Source organism: Colias eurytheme, chromosome 15, assembly GCF_061535395.1.
Source record: "Colias eurytheme isolate Ceu_HAF_F1 chromosome 15, ilColEury1 Martin Lab GWU primary, whole genome shotgun sequence".
Lineage (NCBI taxonomy): Eukaryota > Metazoa > Arthropoda > Insecta > Lepidoptera > Pieridae > Colias > Colias eurytheme.
This window is the reverse complement of record NC_142994.1, coordinates 10,527,686-10,540,943: the sequence shown is the minus strand read 5'-3', so window position 1 is coordinate 10,540,943 and position 13,258 is coordinate 10,527,686. Positions and strand designations below refer to the sequence as shown.

General features: G+C 32.4%; 1 protein-coding gene across 1 annotated transcript in view; it reads right to left on the bottom strand.

Moving 5' to 3' along the window:
• The window catches only part of Ets98B (DNA-binding protein Ets98B), a 35,929-nt gene extending 31,696 nt beyond the window's left edge, over positions 1 to 4,233 (bottom strand). Inside the window, exon 1 of the mRNA XM_090110496.1 lies at positions 4,025 to 4,233. Within this exon, the coding sequence (XP_089966622.1) occupies positions 4,025 to 4,063 (39 nt within the window). The 5' untranslated portion in view covers positions 4,064 to 4,233. The remainder of the gene's footprint in view (positions 1 to 4,024) is intronic.
• Positions 4,234 to 13,258: the final 9,025 nt, after the last annotated feature.

Sequence of the window (13,258 nt, the reverse complement as noted above, 5' to 3'; positions counted from 1 at the left end):
TTCTAAGCAGAAAAAACATTTCCCATGCGAAATACGCCAATAAAAAATAATTAAATTTTACGGGTATACGTGTCTTTGACTTTTCTATAGTTATATTCAAATAAGGGACTTGCCACACATGAGTAAGAGATCGCCACACACCTCACGTAACGTGAAAACAGAAGCCGCGTCCTCGACCTCAATGTGGGTGAAAATCTGACCACAAACAAACCGTACTTTTGCGTCTGTGACATCACCGTGCGAGCTTTATGTTACATTTCTAAATTCTTTAGATTATTATTTATGTGCTTATTATACTTTAGAATGTTATTTTTTGATGGAAATGTACCGAGACTGTTTCTTCATTTGTACACAACATCACATAATTATTTATCTATTTTATGTGGATTTTTATATGTATAAAAAGCCTATTTCTTGTTTATACGTATAGTTTATTAAGGAAAAATAATTAAAGTACAGAAATTAAAGAATAACTTAAATTAGTCATAGCGCTGGCCCCTCATAGCATAGAGAAAACTAGCTTATTATAAAATAACTAGGGCTCAAGAGTGTGGGAAACCAATTACAGAGCTATGCGTAACTACAGTCATAACTTCTGACTTATACTGAAGAATGTTTGCTAATTTTTACTATCAGGCGTATAATTTAAATACAATCGTGAATGCCAATCTATCGGCTATTGTTTGAACGTGTAGTTAGTATCTAATTTGATAAGAATAATGGACAATTATTTCAAACTTGACAAGATATATCATGGTTCTATTCATTTTATAATCAAGCTCTCATTTTTTTGATAAAAGAGATTTAGCATAATACCTACATTTCAACAAGTGTCCGTACGTTATTATATTATGTATTTTATTTAAACGTAGAAATTATTGAATCATAAGTAGTAAATAAGCACATTTTGTTACCCTAATACTGGAATTAATAGAAAATAAGTACTTAACAGGTAACAGAACCGTAATTTTTTTTTAATGTGATAGCGTCAACTGACAGACTCTTATTAGCACGCAAAGACTAAAATTCAGGCTAAATTTTTACTTTAATTACTCTAAAAATTCTACGCAATCGTTACTTCTGGATTAAACATATCCATACTAATATTATAAATGCGAAAGTAACTCTGTCTGTCTGTCTGTTACTCAATCACGCCTAAACTACTGAACCATATTGCATGAAATACTACCTTTTATTGCGAAATAATATGTACCACGGGCGAAGCCGGGGTGGACCTCTAGTTTTTAATAAAATTTTAAGAGTTACTCTACGCTTTCTTGATTATATATACTGTATATTAAATATCTGTTTAGAAAGATACTCGCAATTATAAAGATAAATAGGTCGTAATTGGAATTAATGCCTAAATCACCAATTAAATATTTATACAGACTAGTGCACGTACGAGAAAGCGCTAATAAGCCCCCCATTGTATTAATGATGTCTGAGCACGCACTATGTGTTGTCTAGATTAGCTAGATATATCGAAAAATTACGGACTAATAATTTCCTTTTTTAATCTTTAAGCGCATTGAGAGTAAAATTTCATCGCGTCATGGCAATACCGTCACGTTATGGAGTTAGGCAACGAATTTTGTATCTTTGCATCCTCCCAAAGAAGTTTCACTTCTGATACGTGTGCTCTGCACTCACGCTCTTTTTATTTTGTTTAACAAAGTGGATAGGTAGTTAATGTTTAATTTTTTTATTAAATTATTGAAAACTTATAATTATTGAGCCATAGATAATTGCAGTCAAGCTTCTATCTCTTTTCATTACAGTGGATTTCATATAAATCCGTCCTTTGCATCTTATAAGTATTAATAATATTATGTGTTATTACTATACTTTTAATAAAGCTTACATCACCACGTCTAGTTGAACAGCTTATCTTATTATATATTTATTGTTTTGTATTTTATTGCAACAATATTAAATGAAATAATTACATAGACTATAAGTAAGAAACATTCAGTGTGAAAAATCATTTCACAGAAGATAGGTATTCATGAAATTGAAAGAGCTTTAAAAAATACTATTCGAAAACTTCACTATTAAATATGGTTCTTATATCAAAAACATTTTTGTTTTTCTGTATTAATATATGCATAGGTAGAAAAATCGCATATTTTTTTTAATTAAAGTTAAATTTCATTTTAAAAGCGTATTTATTAGTTCTCTTACAAGATAGTAAAGCGCGGTGAACCGTTTATGTAAAATCTTGGTAAATGGTCGGAAAATCATTGATTATGTTTAAGTGTATTTTTTCACACAAGTAACATAATGTTACTTAAAACTTGATGTTAGCCGAAAAGCTAACTGTAATTTCAATGAACTCTTACGCCTAATAGAGTTTTTCATTTCTTTTTCAACTATTTAAGATATTTATGCGAATATTTTAATGTGTTTCTTCAAATTATAATATAAAACATTATTTAATAACTTTACTTTATTCTTTTGATAGTTCCTTGATGTGCTTTTAGATATTAATAATAACATGCATCTAGAAATGTCGACGACCTTGTAGAGCCTTTCCTAGGCTTTACATAATATTATCATCACTACATAGTATAAAACAAAGTCGCTTTCTCTGTCCCTTAAATCTTTAAAACTACGCAACGAATTTGATGCGGTTTTTTTTTTAATAGATAGAGTGATTCAAGAGGAAGGTTTTAGTATATAATTTATTATGTTTTAAACAAAGCGGGCGAAGCCGCGGGCGGAAAGCTAGTTGTAAATAAAGCGCTATAACTGTATTTTATTATTATTTAAATTACTGAAGTCAGTAGAAAAGCTAAGGCTGAGGTACATCGTATAATATTAGCCTTGAGTCTAGACTATTCAAAAATCTATTATAATTTGCTTACTTAAAATAGTTTATTTTGTGATGATTATATCCTTCTCTTTATTTTAAAGATGTAGGCATAGTCTCTTTGGAAAATTTTAAAATTTAAATGATATTTTTGTATTTTTTTATATTTGTAATGTATTCTTTAATCGTGTTTAAGAGGCATTAATTTTCAACATAAAAATTAAATTACGAAAAAACTAGTCGAGTCTACAATCTATAAATGTCAGCGAAGCCCATTGAAAAAGGTAACAAGTCGCAAAGTTACGACAAATAAAACACAACCTTATCACCATGACATACGATTGTTTCTTATTTATCAATACTATCATATAAGATTTCTTTTGTTTCAAAGTAAATGTTAAATTAGCACCAATCATCTCGTTTGCTTTGAAGTATTAAAAACCTCCATTATCTTCTCTATCTATGTATAATTAATTCTGGCGTTTTTATTTCAATTACTTATGCTTACCTACTCTTTTCTTTTTATGAATGCATTATTATTGTTAAAATAAAATACTTTTGCTAAAAAATGGGTAGATACTTAGTCAAATGCGTGTTCAAAGAAAAACATAGAAATACTGTTTTACTGAATAATCACTAAATGAAACTTAAGTTGCGTATTTAAGGATTTTATATAAACAATTATTATTATAAACATATAAATAAAATATGTAGAGTTTTAAGTTTTTCACTCGGTGACGCTAGATGTCGCTAGTGTCACATGTATAGTTGCAGTAATTACATTTTAACTTAAACTTAGCTTAAAGTTATAGCTATTAATAAATTTAATGATAACTTAATAAACTACAGCCTATCTAATAAAAACTTAGTTTCTACTTAAAACATACCATCTCAGCGCATGACTAAACACACGTACGAAACGAAATCCACATTTATTTACATCTAATACAGCCATTACTAACGATGTCACAGCACTCGGGATGCGCACTGAATATTTACAAAACACAAAGCTCTTTAATGCCCATGTGGCTGTATTATGAAAAACTGTTCACGTTTATGCAAATACGTTCAAGCAACGAGCGAAAACTAGAAAGTTACTCACACAGACGCACGCGCACACAAGCGCACCGCTATAACACAACAGCAGCAATCAAATTTCATAACCGCTATCAAATACCCAAAAATACCAATTAAAAAACAATTAAGTCTTACCGTTTCTGCGTCTTCGGTCACACCGTTCTCCCACAACATTTTGTCAACAAGAGTCACTTTGAAAATTGATTATATTTTTATGAAAACAGTTCAGTTCATTTCCACGCGATGTTTGTTTACAAAGAAAATTTCATCCCGGTTTTTATTTGTGTTTAAAAATTTTGCGTACGCGAGCGCTATCGGCCGAGTTACAGCGTTGTATGCGCGCACGCCGGTCGCCGGGCCGCTGCTGCCGTCGAAGATAGCCGAGGATTGTCGAAGCCAGTCGAGCGCGCCGACCTACTTTGTTTCCACTTGAAGCGTTCCAAGTGGTCGAACCATGATTTTTTCTCACATTTTCCGTTGAAATGCTACCTGTCTTTGCAGGCGTGATAAAAACGCGAACGCGTTTCCCTATATTTTATTTTTTATAACACATTTATGTTAATTATGCCGGCTAATGTATTTTATATGATACATATTTAAATACACCTACTAATCAATATCTGATTGTCATATTTATTGTGCTATTTTAATATAAAGAACTTCAAAAATAATCATATTCATGGACGTATAAAAAAAGACGGACGCCGTATTACGAACAAACAACGTGAAGCCACCATAGTAAGCTAGCGATCGTGTAAAGACAATAAACACGCACACACTCTCACCATTACGTCGTGAACTACAGAGTGATTAACTGCGTCACTGTTTCACAAAAAATATTTAAAATGCCGTCTTGCGTGGTTAAATGGTGTCGCAACAGTACAATTTTAAATAACAAAACACAAGGGATTACATTCCACAGGGAAGCAAGTTATTTCTTTAATGTTTTAATGACAAAATTATTACGGCAAAATTTATAGAAAAAAATACAGCCGCCATTGTCAACAGGACAGCTGTTGCCATGGCAACATGGCACACACACATGGATGTTTCGCCGCCATTACTAGGCTTCACTCAATGTTTAGGCGATATACCGTCCGTCTTTTTTTATACGTCCATGATCATATTATTAAATTTTCATAGCAGCCGCAGAGCTGATCAAGGAAAGCCATTAAAACTAGTGTAATATAGCAACCAATTAAAAAATCATAAACGAAGCCGACGCATCATTAAGATTAATTATTTTAAAGGTTCATAAGTAGTGGGAAAACCCAAGACAATCACTTGGAGAGTGGATTGCATTTGATACGAAAGTTCGTTGGCAAGGCCGTTGCATCGGTATTATGCAGCTTGAGACAATACAAGTTTATATGTAAGATTTGCCCTTTGATTTGCATGCTTGTGTATTTGTAAGGATTAGGTTGCTTTCGTATATTGAAAAGGAAAATAGAATTTGCATTGAAATCTTCAGGAAAACAGGAGATAATTTGTACCTATAGTGTAATTGTTATAATTTCTAATCACACCAATTTCTGAAAACAATATAAAATATCTATTTAAAGAATGCGAAAATTCTCTCTGTCTAATTTAACTGAAAAAATACCTGATAAAATGATATACAAGTAGAATAAAAATTTTACCGATTTTGCCGATTCTTCTCCGTAGATACTGCTTTCCGAATCGGTGGTAAATGTTAAAAATATGTACTTAATGACGTTTCAAAAGTGCTTCTAGAAGAAGTCTAATTGAATAAATAAATGTTTGAGTTTGAGTTTGAATTTGAGTTTAATTTGTTGTCCAATGAGTGATGTCGATACCTTCAACCTTTATTTAAATTAGTGTTACGTGCGATTATGCACGTCGAAGGCTCTACCAAATTATGAATTGATAATTGAATATATCGGAGTATCGATTAAACATTTAACTTCTTTAAAAGTACTCTGACTTGTGACATGTAAATTATATAATAGCTTAAACTGAATTATATTTATTTGATTCTTTATTTTATTTGTATATTTTTCATGTAGAGCAACATTTTAGTTAAGTATATACTATTGTGGATAAAATTATAGAGTCAAAATGTTAATGAAAATTTATATTGTTGAAGCTAGTACGAAAGTTCACCCGACTCTTCCTGTTTTGATGCGGGATAAAAGAGCATAAAGCTAAAAAAAATTGACGATGTTGATTTTAATTAAGACTCTTAGTAATTATATAAACATAATTAACAGTATTATATTCTTCTAAAATACACAATTTATTAAATGAAAACTATTTCCTAATTTTACCGTCTTGATAATATAAATTTCAAATATAACTTTCCAAAATAATAGAGACTAAACGTTAAATAATGAGACCATTGTAAAACCTTATGAAACAAGCAATCTTGAAACTAGTGGGGTTTTACAGTCATGTTGTAATATTGCAATTATTTGTACTTGCAATAAGTATTTACGTGTTGTATAAGAGCAATAAACACAAGGATAAAAGCGTGAAAATTCACAACTTTACTCTCAACATTCACTGTTAATTAACATATTTAATAGAAAATTATACTTTTCCATGCATCACATAGTCACGCAAGTTTTAAATTTATGTAAATCTAGCAAGTCATGCCGGTAGCCGAAGTAAAAAATAGTCATTCTGATTGCATTTTATCTCTATACTAGCTGCTCCGCGCGGTTACACCCCCGTGGCGTGTAGGTCGTAGCATAATGATAATATATAACCTTCTTCGATAAATGGGCTAACACCGAAAGAATTTTTCAAATCGGACCAGTAGTTCCCGAGATTAGCGCGTTCAAACAAACAAACAAACAAACTCTTCAGCTTTATAATATTAGTATAGACTAGAATTTTATTCTAATACGATCCGCTACTTAGACTATACGGGGTACAATCATATATCTATGTTATAGTCAAAGTCCGATACACAATCTCTTCGCGGAAGGACTGGTTTATCCTAGGTTTGGCCAAAGCCATCAGGCAATCCCCGAAATACATTTCAATTTCGCCCTTTGCCTGAAGTATTTTTAATCAAACCCAGGAGCTCCTAACTTTTCAGTCAAACGTCGAAAGTAAATTATTCTGTTTCGGTTTTGGCCTAGTCAATCCTAGAAGCGACTGCAATTCTCGGTCAAACGTTGATCTGAACATGTTTAATTACCTAAGAAATTATTAAAACAATTAACATTAATGCCTCATCATGTCAGAAAAATGATTAATTTGTCACTTTAATTACCGTCAAATCGGGCTACTTGACCTTTACTTGGCAACTTGACCACACCTTCCGTTTAACAACAAAATATCAAATTTTGTAGAATTGAAAGCAAATTCACCTAACGTATCGATGTTGGTAGGTTTTTAAAATATTATTTGGCAACATATTTTAATTTTAAAGCGGTAACGCTGTTGGTTCTCGCAATATAACGTAACGAAGTGTGACTGTGACTAAGGATCTTTTGCCAGTGTCAGTATTATTATGTTTGTAGAGCTTAAACTGCACATCTCAGGTGAGTACAGTTTTGATATGTTGTGTAATAACCCCTAGAGATTGATTTTACAGTGGGAACTATCCAATTTTAGGCTCGTCTGTCGAAATATTTGCTTGGGCATTGATGCCTCAGGTTAGGTCAAGTTGCCATTGACCGCTGCGTGGCAACTTGACCGACGCCTAGGGTTGACACAAAAAAATAACGTGACTGCATTTTTTCCTTTTTTTATCTGTTTCGAGTTTTTCATAGTAAAATCAATAAATTTGCTGCAAATTTCGGACAATCCAGATACTTATACTCTCTTTGATGACAACGATTTAGCATATTTCTAATGAAAATTAAATGTTTCCTTACCTATTAATAAATACCTATAAGTATTAAGTAATATACATATACATATGTATTAAATTTAGTTTAATAAATAAATAGTTCATTAAAATTTGTGTCTTGTTTGTGACAACCCTATCCGACATGTAATGCTTTGTATGAAATCATTACAAATCCCGTGGCAACTTGACCAGGTAGCCAGAGCCTAACAGTTTATTGTAAAGCTTCGGTCTGCAATATTTAAAAAGTCGAAGACTTAAAAAATAATAGCAACTTAGCCTAAAACAAGAATGTTAAGCATCTACCTATGAAAACTGATGTGCAAGGTCAAGATACCACATCAGTGTCAACTTGACCTGTATTACGTTTATTTGTAAATAATGTCAGATTCAATATATTTTAAAGAAATACCTAGTAAAAGTGAATGATGAAATCATTCATGACATGAACAAATCATAAAATGTTAATAAAAGTTTAACATAAATAAGTTAGCTAAGAAAAAGTAAAAAAATGTGGTCAAGTAGCCACATTTCACCGGTACCTAAGAAATTATTAAAACAATTAACATTAAAGTTAATGCCTCACCATGTCAGAAAAATGATTAATTTTTCATTTTAATTACTTAAGAAATTATTAAAACAATAAACATCAAAATTTTAAAAATGTTATTTTTTTATACTAAATCTTATACAAACTAACCTCCGTATATTCCAAAGCATTTATTTATTTATTTTATACTTTATTGCACATCGTACAAAAGGCGGGCCTAATGCCACACGGCCACGGCATTCTCTCAAAGCATCTCAAATATAAAAGTGAAAATCACGTAAGCTGACCAATCAGGTATCAGAACTGGCAGAGTTAAGCGGTTCTTAAGACTTGAAAGCTGCTTAAATGATAAAATGCTTCCAAATATACGAAGATAAGACACTTCATACCTATATCGGAGTTTGACTCGTCAAACCCCGATTTAATAAAATTGTGTTTTGACGTTTGCCTGACCAAATTAGTCTCTCCCAGGTTTGTCGAAAATTGTTTAGTCAAAGGCCGAAAATTTACATTTGTTTGGGCTTTGACTAAGTCATTCAGTCTGATTTGAGGATTGACAAGTCCAACCTAGGAGCGCCGGAGCTTCGGAGTTTGCCTATAACATCTACACATCTAAAGAGCTTCGCTTTTATATTTTTATTATTCGTAGTAGACAAACAGAATTATTCAATAGATTTTAAGACTTTAAAGACGTAATAAGACTTATATCTGCGAAATAGGCAAGTTTACTTATTTATATAATAACATAATGTTAAGGAAGTATTATAAAAGCCCACTTGCAAATGACACAGAGATAGAGTCTTTTTTCTTCAACTGCAAATGTGTTTTTTCAAACTCAAACATTTATTTATTCAATTAGACTTCTTCTAGAATCACTTTTGGATCGTCCTAACATATTTTAACATTTACCAAATGATTATTTAAAATTGTTCGTCATTATCTTCAACTACATATCTATGAATAGATTGTCCAACGTTTGGTTCGTAAGCCTGTCCGAGGCCTTACAAAATTGGTATACAAAAAGAACACAAGATCGTTCTCAGAATCACTGTAAGATGTTGTAACTGCGTGTTTTCCCCTAACTGACTAACCCTGACTGGTTATGAGTCAAATTCGCTTTTGTATGGTCTATTTATTATCTTTATTTTTATTTTTCAATATCCAATTCCCGATATTTCAGCAATACGCTGGTGGTTTTTACCAGTTTTTGTATGCAATTTCATGGAACCTAATTGCCTAAATGTAGAAAAAGGAAAAAGTATTAACGTTCATAAAATTAATCGATATCATTCGTGGTTTCTCGAGATAATATTACATGGTTATCTATTATTATATATATTTATTATATTTTATACTACCAATGATGCAGATAATGTAATTTTAAAATTAAATATAGTAAGGGATTGAATATCGAAGCATTTAATATAAGTTTATTGCCTTTGCAGCGCTTTTTCATTGTAAGAAAACGGAGCGAAGTAATTACTACAGTATTGCAAAAGCAAATGTCAATTACGATACGTAATTAAGAACAATAAATACTGAATTGTACTCGGATAGTAATATCACAGTACAGAGGACAAATCATGAGTTTTATTGTACTTACATAGTCTTGGATAATACCTGAAGGGAATTCTTGAATTGCAAATGTCAGCACATAATATAATTCAAGTCGGTACCTTAATAAATATTTTGTTATACGATAAATTACATGTAAAATTATGCAAACCTTCAATTATGTCTATTGATCGAGTGCGTATTTATTGATAAATGCTGTGTTACTCGGAAACAGGATGTAATTAATTCAAACTTTATATTATTAGAACTCAAACAACTGTTAATTTAATTAATATGGAGGTATTGACAAGGTTTATGTAATCATGTCAGTGAAGTGGGAATTCATTAAGATTTATACAACTACGACTATAAAAGATAACTGTACTATTGTTGTTGATAATTTATTTATGTAATAGCGGGCAATGGGGCTGGCGCGTCACAGGACCAATGCGATGATTCGGGAGGTCGTTCCTCAGAGGAGTGGTGCGTAGAAGAAAATTCCTCCTAAAACGCCAGGTATCGAAGAGTTGAGGGTGATATTATTTTCAGCTTGCGGCGTGCATGACATGGCAGCTTGTGGTAGTTTGATGATGAAATTCAGCATTGCTTTAATGTGTTTGTTATTAAAGTGAAACTTTTATTACATCGTCTCAAACTTTTTGGTCTGTGTAGCGCATGTCGCGTGACGGTCGGCTGCCGAGTAGGTATAAAGCAGTGTTTGGAAAGTTTCACTTTTACCGTGGTTTCATAAAACCACACAACATTTTTTTTTAAACAAAGCCTTTTTTCTTCATGTATTGAATTGCACATTTAGAAGACTTAAGTAATAAGCCTTAATATAAATAAGAATAATCTACGCTCACTTTAATAATTTGCCACATAAAATAGGTATTCTGCATAAGATTTTATTTATCTTATAAAGGATCAAATAAAATACTCATCAGTGTTCTTTCTATTGCATTATATATGCGCACCAAGAAAACACGGGTAGAATTTACTTCACAATAGGTATACTAAGAAAAATATTTTTCCCAACTTTTCCAACTGTGCGGCACTGTGCCTAATTATTTGCATTATTTTCCGGTCACATAATAGCTGCTTGTTAATTTGTTAAATTGTATTACGTAATTAAGTACTAATGCCTCCATTCAACATTTCCGTTGCTTTATTGACTTGTGTAAAAATTGTCGTTGAAAAGCGATTTGGAATATTTCAAGAAGCATTAGTTAAATTATTACATCTGTTTATTTCTCACTGTGATGTTTTCCGCTAAGATCCAACCAATCATATATAGACAATCAAAAAATGTAGAGCCTTTCTTGATGTAGGTACCAAGGGCGAAAATAAATATTAATATAATATAATAAGTATTCAATTTCTATTGGAAATGGAACATTATCCTAATCCTTACTAGTATAATTATAAACGCAAAAGTCACAACTCAACTACTGGAGCGATTTAGATGAAATTTGGTACAGACATAGTTTGAAACCCGCGAAAGGGCGTAAGATAATTTTATCCCTGAAATTCCATGTACAACCATGAACTATGCGGGTTTTTCTTTGACTACGCTGGCGAACGTACAGGTTCATTATGTATGAAATGATAACTTGCATAGCATTTTTAATATTTTGCAATATTTTGTTTTAAGTAGAGCTGTTTTTATTAATTTTTATTAGTGTAGGACGTATATTCAAAGTTTGCCGACTAAGCTACATGAGCTAGATAACGATAAATGCATTTTGTTTTATTCCTATTACAAGTCTTCGTCTATTTACAAGTAGTGAAAGTGTGAATTTAAACCAAAAAGTAAAAAAAAAACATATCTTAAGCAATCATTACATATTAAACAAGATCATACATTACATAAACACAGGCGTACGTACTTACGAAATTTATTCATAACCAACATCGTTCTAAGAAATGTCTGTGTGTCAAACTGCGTATTAACGACTTGTTAGAGTACTAACACACGAACGGCAAGTTGTGAACGGCAGAGGCTACTTCAGCCGTCGCCATATGTCGACGGCAGTCGTCGAAGCGTTGCGGTCGGCAGCAGCAGTCAATATGTCGACGGCTGCCGTCAACAGACAAAAACGGATGCCGTCAAACGTCAAACGCTTGCAGTTTACCGTCATCACAAAACTACAAGCGTCGCAACTTGCCGTTCGTGTGTTAGAACGCTTACTGATGTATTATTATATTATCTTTGGTCTTGTCAAACTATTGTTATACAGGGTGTACCAAAAAGTAGTGATGAACGGAAGCTGAGAGGTAGAGGACCTAAAGGGCTATCCGAATCACCCCCATGTATGTTATGCGATTTTTCGTATTTTCGGAGTTATGACGTTTTTTTCAATTTTTCACCTATCGCCGAGTACGATGATATTTTCACTCATGCTGACGTCAATGATTGCGGAAGATGCTTGATTTTTTTTGTGTGCTAAGCTGAAAGATAGGCCAATTCAGTATGGTAACATTTACTATCGTTAGATCTTTGAATGGAATAAAAAAAAGAATTAAATGGCAAGAAAGATAAAATTACCCAGTATGTTCACCACTTCAAGGGCCCGTAAAAAAATAAAATCACATGAAAAAAGTTTTCCGTTTGACTTTTAAAAACTTGCTCTATCTATCAGATAGCTACCCTGAAAATTTCATTTAATTATTCAGAAAGCTTCAATCGAAAAATTTAAATCAAAATGTGGTAAGTGCAAAAATTGAATTAACTTGATCATTAAAACCAATAAATAGGTGTTTAATTACCAGAAATTTTTAAAATAACCCCGCTGTTGCTCAATGCAAGTGCGACATCACCGTAAAAAGTTGTCTTTTGAATGTCTGAATGCCCTTTTATCATTTTTAATGGTTTCTTCTGCTACTATGAATTTCCGGGTTATTTCGTCCAAATTGTGGCAGTCTCTCGTCTAAGTAGTATCCCCAAGGAAAAAAATCAATAGGGTTTATGTCCGGGGACCGTGCAGGCCAGGCTAAAGGGCAAAGATACCCTGAAAGATGGATTGGTCGTTGCAGCCTGCGCATGCGCCGGTGATGCCTGCCTTAAAGCCTGGCCTCCACGGTCCCTCGACCTAAACCCCATTGATTTGTTTCAATGAGAATACTAAAAAGACCTCGGCTACTTGAGAAAATGTCACAATTTGGACGAAATAACCCGGAAATTCATAGTAGCAGAAGAAACCATTAAAAATGATAAAAGGGCATTCAGACATTTAAAAGACAACTTTTTACGGTGATGTCGCACTTGCATTGAGCAACAGCGGGGTTATTTTAAAAATTTCTGGTAATTAAACACCTATTTATTGGTTTTAATGATCATCAAGTTAATTCAATTTTTGCACTTACCACATTTAGATTTAAATTTTTCGATTGAAGCCTTCTGAATAATTAAATGAAATTTTCAGGGTAGCTACCTGATAGATAGAGC